At 39.3% G+C, this 16,704-nt stretch overlaps 1 protein-coding gene across 1 annotated transcript in view; it reads right to left on the bottom strand.

Annotated features, from left to right (window-relative positions):
* The window catches only part of WDR49 (WD repeat domain 49), a gene marked incomplete at both ends in the record, with an annotated part of 84,930 nt that extends 80,147 nt beyond the window's left edge, over positions 1 to 4,783 (bottom strand). Inside the window, 3 exons of the mRNA XM_083364875.1 lie at positions 2,479 to 2,653; positions 3,921 to 4,097; positions 4,247 to 4,783. Of these exons, the coding sequence (XP_083221001.1) occupies positions 2,479 to 2,653; positions 3,921 to 4,097; positions 4,247 to 4,783 (889 nt within the window). The remainder of the gene's footprint in view (positions 1 to 2,478; positions 2,654 to 3,920; positions 4,098 to 4,246) is intronic.
* Positions 4,784 to 16,704: the final 11,921 nt, after the last annotated feature.

Genomic DNA, 16,704 nt, shown 5'->3' with positions numbered 1-16,704 from the left:
GCATACAATAATAATAATAATAATAAATAATACAGCTTTATTGTCAAAGTACAACATGTGTACATTGAGATTAGCTGAGCCTCCCCCCGTGCTCTCTCCCCCCAACACACAGTGACAACAAACCCACCATCCTACCACACCATGTGAACCAACTACACCACACACCAGCCTCCCAAGTCAATTCTGCATAAGATTATGTCCCATTTAAAAGCCTAACAGCCCACGGATAAAAGCTATTTTTCAGCCTGTTGGTACGGCTGGCTATATTCCTATATCTCCTACCGGATGGTAGGAGAGTAAAGAGATACAGTCCAGGGTGTGAGTCATCCCTGAGAATCTTCCTCACTCTTCCAAGGCAGTGGGACCTGGCGATATCATCCAGTGGTGTCAGGGGACAGCCCACAATGTCTTGTGCTGTGCTCACTACCCTCTGTAATACTTTCCTGTCCACGGCTGTCAGACCAGCATACCAAACCACAATACCATACGAGAGGACGCTCTCTATAGTAGACCGGTAAAAGAGGGTCATTAGCCGTTGTTCTACCCTGTTCTTCCGCAAGACCCTAAGAAAGTGAAGCCTCTGTTGGGCCTTTCTAGCCATCTGGGTTGTGTTAACTTTCCAGGTCAGATCTTCACAGAGGTAGACTCCCAGAAATTTAAAGGAGGAAACTCTCTCTACACAGTCCTCCCCGATGTAAAGTGGGGCAGGTTCCTCCTTTTTTCTCCTGAAGTCTAACACCATCTCTTTCGTCTTGCCAATGTTTAGATGCAAGTTGTTGTTACTACACCATATGGATAGTTTTTGTACCTCTGCCCTAAATGCTGCCTCATCCCCACCTGTAATAAGACCCACCACAGTTGTATCATCTGCGAACTTGATTATCACAGTGGATGGGTCAGATGCTACACAATCATAAGTGTATAAAGAGCACAGTACACAACAGTACTGTTGGGGGGAGAGAGCACGGGGGGAGGCTCAGCTAATCTCAATGTACACATGTTGTACTTTGACAATAAAGGTTTATTATTATTATTATTATTATTATTATTATTATTATTATTATTATTATTATTAATTATTTCAGAAACCTCCATATTTAAGAGGAGAATAAGGCATCTAGATTGCAACCTGGAGTTCTCTTAATTGAAGTATTTGATGCCATTCAGATGGTTGTTGTGGGTCTTTTTTTCTCCACTCAGTCCCACTTATCTGCTTATTCTAACTTCTGGAATGAAAATCCAGGTAAGGGAAATGAATAATAGGACAGAGCAGAATAGATGCTGTGGTTGTCTTTTCCTAAACTGTACTATGGGATTTAAATAGATCCAACAGATGTCTCCAGGTTGCAACTTGACAATGTTGAAATGAAAGTTTGAAATTTTGTATTAATGGGGACCCTTTTATGGCAGAAAGGGGGGTGATTTGAATTAATTATTCAAATATAAATAATTTATGTCATTTATGTAAATTGCTTTATTGTTTTAGAATTTAAAGAGCGACTTCATAATATGAAGCATTTCATATTATTTATCATTTAAAAGTGAGCAAATGCTGGAGTTAAAAAGAATATAGGACTACTAAAAACAAGAGATCAAGTTTGATGGACACGGTATTTTAATGAATCCTTCATTCTGGTAATCAATTGGAGTCCTCCTTTTCTCTAACTTTAAATTATTTCCACCTTTGACTTGAAATTCTGAAGGATATGGTGGACAACTGATCATTGATATACTGTATAGGGCAAAAACCTTTAAATGCCTATAAAAAGCATGTCCTTCACAGCATTCCACCTCAGTGAAAACAGTTGTTAAATGTTCCCCCTGCTTCCCAAATCTATCACCTTTCCTCCACCCTCAAAAGACATCATACAAAAGGGCAGGACTTGAACTACAGTCCTATCTCTGTCAACTTCTGTAGGTTGACCTGCCCTATGGAGATCAAAGTCCCAGAGGTCTTAAGTGACAGGCCAACACATCTTTTTCCAGACAAGGCTGAAAGATCTTTTTGTCCATCATTTCTGGGAGTTTTCTTATAGCCTTCCATTTAAGACCTCCCGGTAGCATTTTCTGAGAAAATAAATCTCAGCTTAGATTTACTTTAAAAATAAATGGCTCCTTGCAAACTTTATATAGATTCATAAGCTTTGCAAAGTCAGATCTAGTTAGGGTTCAGATGGTACCAGAATATCCCAGGGTTGTAAGTTAAATAAATAAAATAAAATAAAATAAAATATCTGTGAAGGCAATGACAAACTACTTCTGCACTGTAACCCAGGAAACTGCATTGATGGGTAAGCTGACCTTGACTTGAGGACATGGCTTACAGGATATTTAATAGGGCTTAGGAGACATAGATACATTTGCCGTTTAAAAGCCGGATTTCATCATTTCAATATTCTTTCTAACATCACAATATATGGCAAAAGTAGTACATGAGATTAAAAGAAGACATTCTTTTATTACTCTTCAAATATGTACCTTGCTTAATCCATTCTTTATTATGGATTTTGTGTCTTAAGGTGTGGCAGCATTTGTGATATCCAGAAACCAATTCCTGCCAATTAATTGTCACTGTCACATTTTCATCTTCAAGAGAACTGGGAGGTCGTTCAAACAATGAAATTAAGGCTGCATTGAAGACAATTGCTTGAACCTAGACAAGAAGAGAATTTTTTCATTTTTTAAACTATTTCTAAAAATTTCAAGACAACCCTTTACCAGTACCACACAAATACCTCTATTTTGTTATAAATTCATAATTTGTAGGCATTTAAACTTCATGGCCTCAGCTAAGACTATTTTATTGTTATAATAGTAGTTATTATTGATAGTTCAGAGAAATATTTAGGAGACGACAATGGGAGCAACTCAGATCAGTGTATCTGGGCAAGATTTCCAGACTATGGAAGGGAAATTGACTCAACTTAGTCAAAGGATGTAAAAGAATACTTGGGAAACCCAAATTAGTTTTGTGTAGCTCAAGAGCAGGAGTAATGAGAAACAATTGAGCTCAGGGGGCATTTGGTTTGGAAGAGAAGAAATCCTAAATAATAGAATTGTGAAGGAACTATTTCAAAATATGCAAGGAGTCCCTAAGGGGTGCCATCTAACCTCTGTTTAAAAATCTGTAAGGAGAGGAAGTGTATAATATTGATCACTGATAGATCAAATGGGTTGGATGCAAACATATTTCAGTTCAGTTTCTTGTTTCTCCAGGTAGGACTAGATGGAGTATAGATCTAGAGAGATCTAAAGAGATCTAGGGAACCATTGTGGTATACGATTTAGAGTGTTGAACTATAGCTGATCATATCCAAGTTCAAATCCATGGGCAGCCATGGAACTCACTAGTCCATATCATGTAAAGGTAAAGGTTCCCCTGCACATGCGTGCTAGTCGTTTCCAACTCTAGGGACCAGTGCTCATCTACGTTTCAAAGCTGAAGAGCCAGCATTTGTCCGAGGACGTCTTCTGTGGTCATGTGGCCGGCATGACTAGACGCCAAAGGCGCACAGAATGCTGTTACCTTCCCACCATAGTGGTCCCTATTTTTCTACTTGCATTTTTACGTGCTTTCGAACTGCTAGGTTGGCAGAATCTGGGACGAGTAACAGGCGCTCACTCTGCTACGCGGCACTCGGGATTCGACCCGCCAAACTGCCAACCTTCTGATCGACAAGCTCAGCATCCTAACCCACTGGGCCACCGCGTCCCATATCATGAGGTCACCTCAAATCTTCAGTCAGATCCACCAGGTTTGGTTAGCTTCATATCTTCCAAACAATCTTGTTTCCAGCTTTCTCTTACATCAAACCCTGTAGGGAACTTTCTCTGGTTCATATAATGAAATTGTTAGCACTGAATGTGTAGCATTACAAAATTATATTGCACCATAATTCTAGACGTTGTGCCATACTTGCCTGTCCACGGACATCTCCCAGGGTCAGAATAGCTTCATTTCCATCATGAGGGTTATACCAGTAGTGCATGCATGTCACTGTTCCCTCAAAGCCTTGAAGCCTGTATTGACACGAGAACCCTTTTTTGAAATTTAACTCTGCAAAATGGATCTCTTTGTTTGTAAATGCAACAGCTACCTAAAGGGTGAGAGAAGGGGTGGGGACAGAAAAAGGAGAAAAAAGAATATTCCTTGAGAACCACCATTCTTGGACCATCAGTCAGTTATCGTTATTATTCACCATTCCCTCAAAAATTGTGCTCCATTTTCATCAGTTCATCAACCTACCTTGTTAACATTTGGTAATGCAATCAGAGAGGTCACCCAGAGGTCTTTGGGTTTCACAGCTTCTGTAGTGATTTGCACCATCTTTTGTAACTTTAAACTTTCGCCCCAGAGGCTGAGCAATCCATTCCTGCTCACAGTCAAGTATTTGCTGGGATGTTTAAAATATAGCACATTCTGAATAACATCTTTATGTATCGTTGGGAGAAACCGGAGATCTTTCCATTGGGGAATGACTGACAGCTTGGTTCGTTCATCTCTCTCATATAGCTCAAGAAGCACAAAGGAAGTCAATTTATCCCAATCGATAAGGCCATCCCGGATCAAATCTATTTTATCAAAAAGCTCACCATATTCCTCCTTAGTGCCTTGCTTGATCTTTGCAGACATTGTATTGATAAATGATTCTCGAGTCATCAGACCCCTGTTTCCACTGGATTCTGAGGACTTAGAAGAAGAACACAGTTTAAAGTTTGCTATATTTTGATTAAATAGCAGTAATTCAACAATTTTTACTGGACCAATTTCATCAGTCTTCATTGAAAGCTTTCATGAGTTTATAGGGACATTAAGCAATGTGAAAATTGTATATGAACATACTCCAATCTGGAGCAGATTCGGGGATTGGCACAACTAAATAAGAGGTCACTGTTGACCAACTATAACTAGTCCTACTGTTAGGTGGAATGAGGTAATCATTCTGATAAAGATGTTGGGAGGAAGACATTGGAGCAATATTTTATTTAGGTATTTATTTAAAAAACTTATATGGGTACCCAACTTCTGTACCATAATTCTGAGTTGTGCACAACTCGATTGGTTCAGTGCTTCTGAAGGTAGCCTGTTACTTCAAGTTTAGTGCCAAATGCTTTCCTAGAGGCAGTATTGAAAAATGGTTACTGCCTATTCAATTGGCATGTATACGTAAAATCTCATATGTGTGTGTCAACCTTGCAATGTAAACCACAGAGGAATCCCAGCCTGATACACCATTTCTAGTTTATTGTAAGGTTACATTTAAAAAAAATTCTAAGTCTTCTAAGTACATTTCTCCTCTTCCCTCATTGCCTTTACAGCTCAAGAAACTGGGAAGGGAGTATCCCTTCTGATCTGCTTGCCTTTCCCACATTCCTGCAGTTGTCTGACCATTCCATTGGCTGCATCTCTTCTCCCTGTCTCTGAAGGCCCAACCCACATGTTAAGTGAGTACAGCTATATGCTTGCAGAATGTAATGTTTTGAGGACCTTGGCTGCACAATATAATTGCTATGGTAATCATTTTTACTTGAGTTTTTGGATTTGATCAATACGCTTTTAATTATTGTTGGCCACCCAGAGGTCAAAAGTAGAGGTGAGGAGCTATATTAAATCAAATAAATAAATAAATAGAATTAATAGAATTGGCTGAATATATTTAAGGCACAGGTATCATATTCTGGAAGATGATCCTATACAATATGTATTGACTCATAAGTAAGTTCTGCTTAGTTCTGTGGAGATTCTCAGTCATTCAGATGATTGCAGGGAATATAAATCCTTCCATTCTCCACCATTCATTCAGAACCGAAGAAGCTTCTTGGATGAGAAGTGAAATGTCTTCAAGCAAAAACAAAGAAAGCCTAATTGCCTTTTGAAAAAGCACCTTTGGGACAATTCTGCTAAGCTCAGTATATTTGCTTTTTTCCAACAAGGGAAGGAATGACTTTGACAGTGGATTTTCTACTTAGTATGGGAAGAACCTCATACTATATGCATGATTAGGAACAAGTCCAACCTCAGCTTTGCAGCTACATAAAAATAGTTGTTGACTTGGCAAAATAAGTTATATAGCTTAGTTTATTTTCCTTATGAAAGACTTGTGTTTAATACTGCAAATACCTAAGGCTTCAAACTCATTTCATATGCTAAAAAGCTATCAAAATAATTATTTGAAATCACTCAGGAGGAAATCTCTTTATGCTATTTAATAATCACTGAATCCAATCTACCCTCAAGACACATTAAAAAAAACCCTCTTCCTTGAGTTTTCTCATATCCCTAGATGGAAATATAATAGTAAGATCAGAAGTGCAAAGAAAGAATTTTTTAGATATGAAAAAAAAAATATCCATGCATTCTAGTGAATTAACAGAAAACAAAAATAAGAATAACAATCACCCCGGTTTTTATACACGAGAAAGAAGACACTACTTGAAGCCCAGTCTCAAGAGAAGTTTGAGGAAAATCAAGTTTAATTAATTATATTGCTAATACTTCAGGACTACTGATTTCATTGGTCTTTCATCTAGGACAGGGTTGTCAAACCCGCAACGTCACATGACATGTTGTGACCTTGGTGGAGCAGTGGGCTAATGCCTCCTTAAGTAACACCAGCTGCCTGCAATTAGTGCAGGTTCGCATCCCACCAGGCTCAAGGTTGACTCAGCCTTCCATCCTGCCGAGGTAGGTAAAATGAGGACCCAGATTGTTGGGGGCAATTAAGCTGACTTTGTAATAATGCCGCTTGGGGGTGTGTGTGAAAGCCCTAATAAGCAGGCATATACATAGAATGAAGGCTACTGCTAAGCTTGTAAGCCGCCCTGAGTCTTCGGAGAAGGGTGGGATATAAATGGAATTTTAAAAAATATCACAACTTTTTTTCCATTGCCAGCAATGCATTTCGCCATGATGCATCCAGCCTATGGGCCGGCAGTTTGACACCCCTGATCTTCAACATTAATGGAGCAATATTTTAGAAGGTAATTTACACTCTGCTTACCCTCTCTAGTACTCTGCATATTTTCTAAAAGTTGACAAGAACTTGAATTAAATCAACATGTGTTCAGTTTTGCCTGAAATAAGGTTTACAGTTTTTGCAAAGCAGTATCATCATTATCAGTGACTGTGTTAGGTGTGTGTTAGTGTGTATGTGTGGTTGAGTTAATATAAAGGGTATGTTATGTGGGATGTACTGAAGGATGGAAGCAGCCATTCCTGCAGAGACTTGTGAGGAAAGAGAAAAGGCCTTTGGTGAAGACTGGTGCTTCATCCAAGATGAAGCAGCAGTAACACCTGTGGGAAGGCAGGACAGGTTCGGAATGATCAAAGCAGCATTGCAGCATCACAGCACAATCCACCCAGCTGAAACCCTGTTGTATATGCCTTATAATGTCACGCGCAATACAAAAGTTATGTTGCTTGCTGTGCAATGCCACAGAGCTGCTTTCGAAATAGCTAACATCCTTCAAGGTCCAACTTCACACACTACATCAATGGTCTCAAACTTATAATGGCAGGTAGCTCTTCAAATCATCTTCTGTGACCCAGATCATTGGCAGTCACTGCACAGCTATACAGTGGCCTCCCATATCTCTGCAGCAGGTCTCACATCAAAAGCTGAGTCTGTGCACTTGGCAAGGCAATACACTTGGCACAATGCCTGTTGTCCCTAGCAATAGTGCCCACTCTTTTGTAGTACATGTTCTTCTCTGTCAGCTGCAAAAAAATCAATTAAACCAATGTATTGCTAATCATGCCTATGCACAAGAATCTTCTCAACTAATAGTCAACATCTGGTTAGAATTAGATAAGGGCCAAAAGCATTTAAAGGGGTTTGGAATTAGTTTTCCTGTAGCTACATAGGGATTCTAGGCTAATTGCTCTTTTCACTCCATCCCCAGTTTCTGCCATTCCTTCTCCTACATTCTCCTGAAACTAATGCTTTCTGGGCAGAGACAGTAGGTAGTGGGGGTGGGGGTGGAAGCTTGGCCTATCCATGGAAGAGAGCCCAAGAGAGCTAGCCAAGACAGGGAAAGAGGGGACAAGGTAGGAGAAAAATCTCTCTGCTAAGCAGCAGCAGGAAGGTCTATGCTGAAAGAAGAGAGAAAAGATTGAATGAGAAAAAGAGCATCTGTTCCAGAAGGAGAGAGAAGGAAAAAAACACAACTAGGGCACTTTGAGTGGAATGACCTTGCCATATTCATCTTGAGAAAAATATCTATTAACCCAATAATAAAAACAAAAATCAGTGTTCTGCTTAATGAGATATTCTGCTGGCTTAATGGCCAAAACAAAATAATCTTGTTTTGCAAGAAGCTTTACTCTGCAGTAAAGCTTTCACTTATTAGTACATTTATTTTTAATGGCATGTACATTTCTGTACATACTGTACTGCATTAACAGAGGGATAGAATCAAGATCACGTGAAGTACTAATACCACTATACAATGCCTTGGTAAGGCCACACCTGGCATACTGCATCCAGTTTTGGTCACCACGATGTAAAAAAAATGTGGAGACTCTAGAAAGAGTACAGAGAAGAGCAACAAAGATGATTGGGGGACTGGAGGCTAAAACATAGAGGGAACGGTTGCTGGAATTGGGTATGTGTAGTTTAACGAAGAGAAGGGTGAGGGGTGACATGATAGCAGTGTTCCAATATCTCAGGGGCTGCCACAAAGAAGAGGGAGCCAAGCTATTCTCCAAAGCACCTGAAAGCAGGACAAGAAGCAACGGATGGAAACTAGTCAAGCAGAGAAGCAACCTAGAACTAAGGAGAAACTTCCTGACAGTTAGAACAACTAACCAGTGGAACAACCTGCCTCCAGAAGTGGTGAATGCTCCAACACTGGAAGTTTTTAAGAAGAGACTGGCCAGCCATTTGTCTGAAATGGTATAGGGTTTCCTGCCTGAGCAGGGGGTTGGACTAGATGACCTCCAAGATCCCTTCCAATTTATTATTATTATTATTATTATTACTTACTTACTTACTTACTTTTTCTACATTTTTGGCCAATTTTTCAAATGCTGAAATTCATCTTTGGTGGCCCTCAGACTAATAGGTTCATCCTCACCAATTTAGATTAGAAAGCCATAGACTAAATCAACCAGCCTGGTGGGCTAAGTTAGGTCAGAGTTTCCCAATCTCATTTAAGCCATGGCTGAATTTGCACAAGAGGAGTGAATAGAAGGGTATAGCAAAACCTAAATTTAGCTTTTCAGGTCTAACTTCTATGTGATACTTTAAACGGTTCCACTAGAAAGTTGTGCCAACTGAACTAGCAAGTAAAAAAGACTACTTTTTGAGCAGAAGTGTTTTCTGCAAGTAAGGAAGGAAGTGGTAGTGATGGTAAAAATTACATGCAAATTAGAACTAGAAGTTTGGTTGCATCTATCTATCTATCTATCTATCTATCTATCTATCTATCTATCTATCTATCTATCTATCTATCTATCAACCAACTATTACAGCAGGGGTCTTCAAACCTGGCCGTTTTATGATTTGTGGACTTCAACTCCCAGAATTCTGAGTGGAAATTTATGGAAGTGCAAAACAAAACAAACAAAAAATAACTGTTACTGATCTTAGTTCCATAATTAGTTCCATAATTAATAAATGCTAAATGAATCGAGCAGTAGCCTCCAGGGCTTTCTTGCACTGCATGGATGATAGAAATTGAAAAATGTCATGTTCTACAAAGGCAATAAAAAATGGAACCATCCCTTCAATATATAACCGGTATGAAATTCCCAATGGTCACCAAGTGGAGAGGCTGTGGTTTACGTACATACTCAAAAACTCAGAAAGTCACATACTTGTCTTGTGGCAATTTTTTTCCAGTTTAGTATTTTATCCATATTGGGTTCCATGGGAATCAAAGACCAAAAACATCTGACTAGGAATTATCCATGCTACAGAAGGTAACAAATAGCAGAGAGTACTGCATAGATGGAAAGAGTTTGAGATGAGACTATATATGAGGTTATAAAGGCCACCATAGATAATCAGCTGTAAGAGAAAATTGCATCAGAGTCTTTTTGCTAGCAAAAGATTGTGAAAAGTCTCATTGCTTTCAAGAATGCTTTATCTTAAAACCTACTTCTCGATGACTTTTCAGATCAGAGAGATGGGTTAGATAATATTATTTTGCCATTCCATAAACTAAGGGTTTCTCACAGAGGAACACACTGACATCCAATAGATGGATGATCCTACCTTCCATGTGTTCATTCATCTACTTCTGAAAAAAACAAAGACCCAATGAACACAAAAGAAAATATATGTTTTGAAGTAGATGAAGAATTCCCTTTCATGATAGATAGATAGGGAGCTTAGTTCAAAGAGGTTTAGGAAGTAAGACTCCTAAAAGTCACTCCTGGAAGTTAAGGAAAAACACTCATAAGCAAAATAAATAAGCAGAACCTGCTGGTTTGGTTTACCTTCTGAACACTGTTAACAATATAAAAAGATCACATTTTGATTTTTAAAAATCCTTTGTGACTAAGAGGGGAACATTATGAGAGTTATTGGCTGAAATGTAGCCATAGAGAATGAGTAATGAATATCTTTTAGCAGAGAATCTCTTTTCAATAAATTACTGAGCTACATCCAAATCAATCTAGCATTTAAAACTGAGCATGACAAAGGAAGTTAATGTAGTATTTCACCATATATTGTGCAAGGATGAACTTCAATGAGCAAAAACATAATACATGGAATTTTAAGAGACATGCTATGTGCTTCCAAGATACAATTGCCATCCTAAGAATTTTATAAATTCTTGACTGGTGGGGAAATCCAAGATTAAATCAGAGACAGAAAATTTTATTCATGTGGGGAGGGCCACAGTAAGATTTTGGCTGCAGACAGAATGGGCACTGATGATTTGGCCCATTTTGATAAACTCAGAAGATTTTATGGTATTGGTGGCTGAGGGCTGCGTGATTGGCACAGAGAAAGAATTGTATGGGGAAGAAGTGAACTTGGAATATCAAGCACATTCTACAAAAAGCTGAATATTAAATTGGAGGTAAGTGTATCAAAATGATTGATGTTCTTTTCCTTTGCTTTGAAGTGCACACTGACAGGAAAAATATTTGAGAATATTCTCTTCTAGAAATAGCCAGTTGAGACTCATGGCTACTACTTCAGAAGTTCAACAAATTTCCAGAGGTTTCAGTAGGGATAGAAACTCTCAACATAAGCCAAGGCAGATTCAAAGTAGTCCACTGGATCTTGGTCAAGGTTGCAAGATTTGGGTATCACTAGTCTAAAGAAAAGAAGGACTAGGGATGACATGATAGCAGTATTCCAGTATTTGAGGGGCTGCCACAAAGAGGAGGGGGGTCAACTTATTTTCCAAAGCACCAGAGGGCAAGACAAGAAACAATGAATGGAAACGAATCAAGGTGAGAAGCAACCTGGAATTAAGGAGAAACTTCCTAACATTGAGAACAATTAACCAGAGGAACAGCTTGCCTTCAGAAGTTGTGGGTGCTTCATCACTGGAGACTGGACAGCCACTTGTCTGAAATGGTATAGGCCGGTCTCCTGCTTGAGCAGGGGGTTGGACTAGAAGAACTACAAGTTCCTTTCCAGCTCCATTCTCTTTCAAAGATTAGAAACATTTAAGGTATAGACAGAAACTGGAAAGTTTTCTCTCACTTTGGAGTTAGTGTCTACGAAATACCAACCTGTGCTTGCGAGTGTTATTCAAAAGTTTTCATGGAATCTACTGTCCACTCTTTAAGCTTTTTGATTGACAGATACTGTAGAATTAGACATTTTTCAAGGCCTGCATGATCCAGCTTGGCAGACTATTATTGATATATGGACTGTGTGTTTTCCTGTTCCAGTGTCTGATGCTGTTTATTTAACAAGTGTCAGGACTTGGGAGGAATGTGCTATCATTCCCTGATCCCTTTATCTCAATAATGGCATAGGTATTTTTGGTTTTTTAAAATTTATATTATGCCAGAAAACCCTCTCTGTCTATACCATGACATTTAAAAATTAAATAATAAAGGGGTCACTGAAGAAAAAAAAAGGCTGACTTTAGCAAAGTCTGTTCCAGAGATATCTTCTGCACTGTGTAAAGAGTGAGACCCTATCCTACTAATTTTGTGAAGTTAAAGTCATTTCAGTGGTTTGCACTGAATTTCCCTCTCACTGAATTTGTTTTTACTGGCACACACAGCAGTATATGAGACCAGTTAAGGGAACATTTGCAATGTGCCCTCCGCCCTGCCTTTGCTGGCAACTGCTGGAATTAGTAAGTAACCTACTTTTACATCTACCTACGTCTCATTAGTGGGTGTTCTTTATTCTGCCAGTAGGACAGTCTATTATACTCTGAAACCATAGAATTTGACTGCCTAACAGTTCTTTCTCAAGAGGAGTGCAGAAAGAATAGATAGAATAAACAAATTTAGGTTGTACAAGCATGAGCTGATCATGAGGATCAGAAATAGTTTTTATTAGAATAATATCCAGGAGAAATATGGGAAAGAGTCTATGTTCCTTTTTTGTAAGAAAGCTTCCATGTTTTTTCTCAATCTAGTTACATCAAGAAGAGAAAGAGAAAAAGAGAAGGACGCTACTAGCAAACAGTATAACAAAAGGACGATTTTCATACTATTATTTCACAGGGGATACTTTTTTTTACTTGTCTTGTAATTGTTACAGAAACTACAAATCTAGCCGGAATGCACCCACAAGCCCAATTGCCATCATTAATAGTTGTGATGACACATCAGAATGAGCTGTTTTCGTAACCTGTAGCGAAGCTGTGCATTTAATGGTTTCATGGAAGCAAATCCCCTCAGCCTGCCCGTTTCAGCTCTTGCCCCATTGAAAAGTTGAAAATGACAGAAATGTTCAAAGTAGATCCCTGCAGGATCTATTTTAACTGAGAAACCTGCAAGCAATCTGAAATGAAGAACCACATGGATGATTGGAAGTCAGAAGGTTGTCAAGAAAACATTAATTTGTTTTCTCTTCTTTTTTAAAATAAATAAATAAATAATTGCTCACCTCCAGCTCGGGGGAAGGGCCCCTCTTGGGAAGCTGAAAGAAACAATGCAGCTTGGGGAAAAAAATGACACTGGCAGAAATGAGCTACTCACTTCTTCAGCCTTCTTTGCAAAAGGGATCTTATTCTGCCCCTTAAGAAGCCAGCCACGTCCGTACAGTTTCCTGCCAAACAAAGCTACAATATATATGAGTGCTGCCAGCTCCCATTAGCTGAGCAGCTCACACAGGGGAAAGGGCAGGATCTTGAAGGGAAAGCTATTGTAATTGCAATAACCTCAATTAGACCCAATTTAAACCAGAAGTCTGACAATCTGCAGTAATTAGAGATCAAAAGCTCTGCTTGGCCTGCTGGCACTGGTCCTTCCAACTCTCTTACTGAGGGCTGGTTGAATATGAGGGGTCTTGTAATCATACTCTGTCTGCTCTGTGGCTGCAGACAAGGCCAGATAACATATCAGACACAGATCCTTTTCATGTGCAATCACTGACCCCCTTGAACTCATTAATAACATTGGAAGAGAAGCAACAGAAATCTGTAAAAGAAAGAAGCACCTGTTCTTGGCAGGTGAATAGAACAATAGATAGGGTTGGTATTCCATGGAAACTATTACACACACCTTTGGAATTAAGGCAAGTTCGTAAAAGAGACTTAGCTTAAAAACCTCATTGGACAGTCACTGTCTGAAATGGCATAGGTTGTCCTGCTTGAGCAGTGGGCTGGACTAGAAGACCTCCAAGGTCCCTTCCTATTCTATTCTATTCTATTCTATTCTATTCTATTCTATTCTATTCTATTCTATTCTATTCTATTCTATTCTATTCTATTCTATTCTATTCTATTTTATTCTATTCTATTCTATTCTATTCATCAATGCAGAAAGGCAAGTTGCTTTGGCTGGTTCCCACATAGATCAGTCTATCCATGTAGATAGACTGCCTTATCCTTTTAGGGATTATCCCAGTTACTTTGGTTTCCCAGATCTGAACATATGTCTGCACATACCTTCACTCCCCATCCACTTCCCAAATTAACCCCTTTGATGCTAAAGGAAACCTTTTATTTTCCCTTTCTCCTCTTATGTTTCCTCTTGTTATTCTGTGGTTTCAACAAAATAAGAGGAAATGCCTCCCTATCTTCTTCTGTAGTCCATAGAAATGTTGTAGGAAGGGAAAAACAACTGAAAGATTTTTAAAGGAGAGGGGGAGAGAGAAAGGGGGGATAAGAAGAGAAGTTTTGCAGTATTATAAGCAGAGAATGGAAAAACAAGGGGGATGTGTTTCATTCAGCCTGGGAGAGGTAAGGCTTGAATAAAACATGGGTTTTGGGGAGTGAGAATAGTTCATTGACTTAAGGGGCCATTATTGGATCATCTTTAAGCTTTTTGGCTGCGAACATAGCTGCTGAGCAGCCCAGAGCGAAATAGCTGCATGGGGCAGCGACTAGCTACTTGAGTGAAGAAATTGTACAAATCAGAAGCTATCATTGTATCAAAATCAAACTAGACTGTGATGTTTCTCTGTGTCATATGTGTGTGTGTGTTGTTGCTTTGGGGTTTTTTTTAGGGCTGAATGCCATGAAATTTCATTTTAATGTATGCTGATTATTGTACACTTAACTGGCAATAACGTTTTTATTCTATTCTTCTATTATAAGTTCTGGAGACATCTTTGTACAGAAAAAGAGCAGTTATGAATCACAGCAAGGCAGCGCGGGCCTGGGATGCATTTGCAATGGGCTGAGAATGGGAGGAGGCTGACAATTTCTGTTCCTGCACCCAGGAAGCAGTTTTGCTGGTGATGGGCCAAAGAAAATGTAGATTTATTTTTGTTCTTTCAATCGTACCAACCCAGTTCTTTGCATGCAGTGCCAGGGGATTAGTAAGGACCTTTTGTTTTCTCGGGCTGTTGCAAATCTTCAAAAGACCGAAGGCTTCAGTGGCAGTCCAAATAAAGTTTCTCTTCAAAATCCTTCATCAAAGGGCCACGTTGCCTCCCACTTTTAAGTGGCAGAGCAGTCACAGGCTTCCAACATGCAAAAGTGGCTTCGATGAATAGGCAACGGTGACTTTCTTTGGAAGCAGGCTGGCCAACTGAAGCAGATGACAGTATACTTATGCTTCACAGGGGCAGACTGTCTTGGCTCTATAAAGCATTGTGCTGGATGGAGTCAGAGCAAGGGAAATGAGGCACTGAGGCATGGTGGATGGATCACAGCAGCGGGTTTCAAACTGCCGGCCCACAGGCTGGTTGCATCATACGGAGGCCACGCCCCCACTCAGCTCTGGCAATGCAAAAAAAGCCGTGATACTTCACGACACGTCACATGACGTGGCGAGTTTGACACCCGTGGACCACAGGGACCTATTATTTTGTTAAGTCGTCTCCTCAAAAATAAAGTTTTTGAGATTCAATTTGTTCCTAAAATCTGGAAATTATATTCATGATGTTTTAGTTACACTTTTGAGGACCAATTTATAGTTTAAGTGGTCCCAGGTCACATTTTCTCCCTTCCAAGAATTTCTCAGGGAGACAATGTTTAATTCACATAACTGAACTGAACACATTTCCTTTCCCAAATCAGATAACTATGAACTACTGGAAATATTAAGATATATTTGGTATATGATTTCTGCTTGGAATCTAATATAGTTTTTCTACTTAGAATATAAAAATAACTATAGAAACTCCATCATTTTATGCTTCTGCAAACCTTCAGCTTTTTAACCCTATTTTCTTTTCATTCTATTTTATGTTCTGTCCTTGCTTAGCTGTTTTATGTTTTACAGACGTTTTATGCCACCTACTCAAATGACCCTGGGCAGTCAACATCAGAAATGTAAGTTTAGACAATCTGGTCAAGTTGCATGTTTCAGTGAATAAGTAAGTGAACAAAAGGTGATACATCTTTGATATAGTTCAAAAACAGTGAATATAGCAAGTGCATACATTTGGACAGTTGGTTGTTTCTAACATTTCATATGGCAGAATCAACAGCATCCGAATTTTTCTGGTAGCAAGCTAAGAGTTTTTTCATTCTTGTTTTTGGAGTGGTTTTCTTGTTCATATTCCAGTTGCAGACCACCATTTTCATCCAGGCTAGCCCCTCTCCCACTGACTTTCATCATGGCAATCTCTGCAGCTCACTCTGTATCCTAGCTTAACCCATTCCTGCTGTTTCTCTCACCGCCACTGCGATCCCTCAACTGCCCAATCTGTAATGTTACCCACTCTGATATGATTTCATTCTCCAACAACCAGTAATCCAAATTATTTCCACCTTCTCCTCTGTCATCTTCTCACTGCCTATGCTTCTGAATGTGGAAAAAAAAAGATGGCTCTGATGCCAAGCCTGATCCAGTCTGTTTCTAAGCCTTCTATCTCCTATTTCCTCCCAGCCTTGATCTCCCCTCCCTTATCTGACAAGTTTCTTCAATCTCCCAATAACCCATTCCTTCTTACTTGTTTTCATCTCTATTCACACATAGTCACCTAACCTAACTTGTCTACTTGCTTCACAGAAAGAAATATCATATCTGCGGGAACATCTTAAACAAAATTAGCTCTCCCTCTTTCTCTCTCTCTCACACACACCATTCTGCTCCCATTATTCCCATCAATTGCACTTGGCCTCTTTGTCGATCATTACAGAATGATGGCAAAAATACTGTAG

The sequence above is a fragment of the Vipera ursinii genome, assembly GCF_947247035.1.
Source record: "Vipera ursinii genome assembly, chromosome: 5".
In the NCBI taxonomy this organism is placed as follows: Eukaryota; Metazoa; Chordata; class Lepidosauria; order Squamata; family Viperidae; genus Vipera; species Vipera ursinii.
The sequence above is the reverse complement of the archived record's forward strand: the minus strand, read 5'-3'. Positions and strand labels throughout refer to the sequence as shown.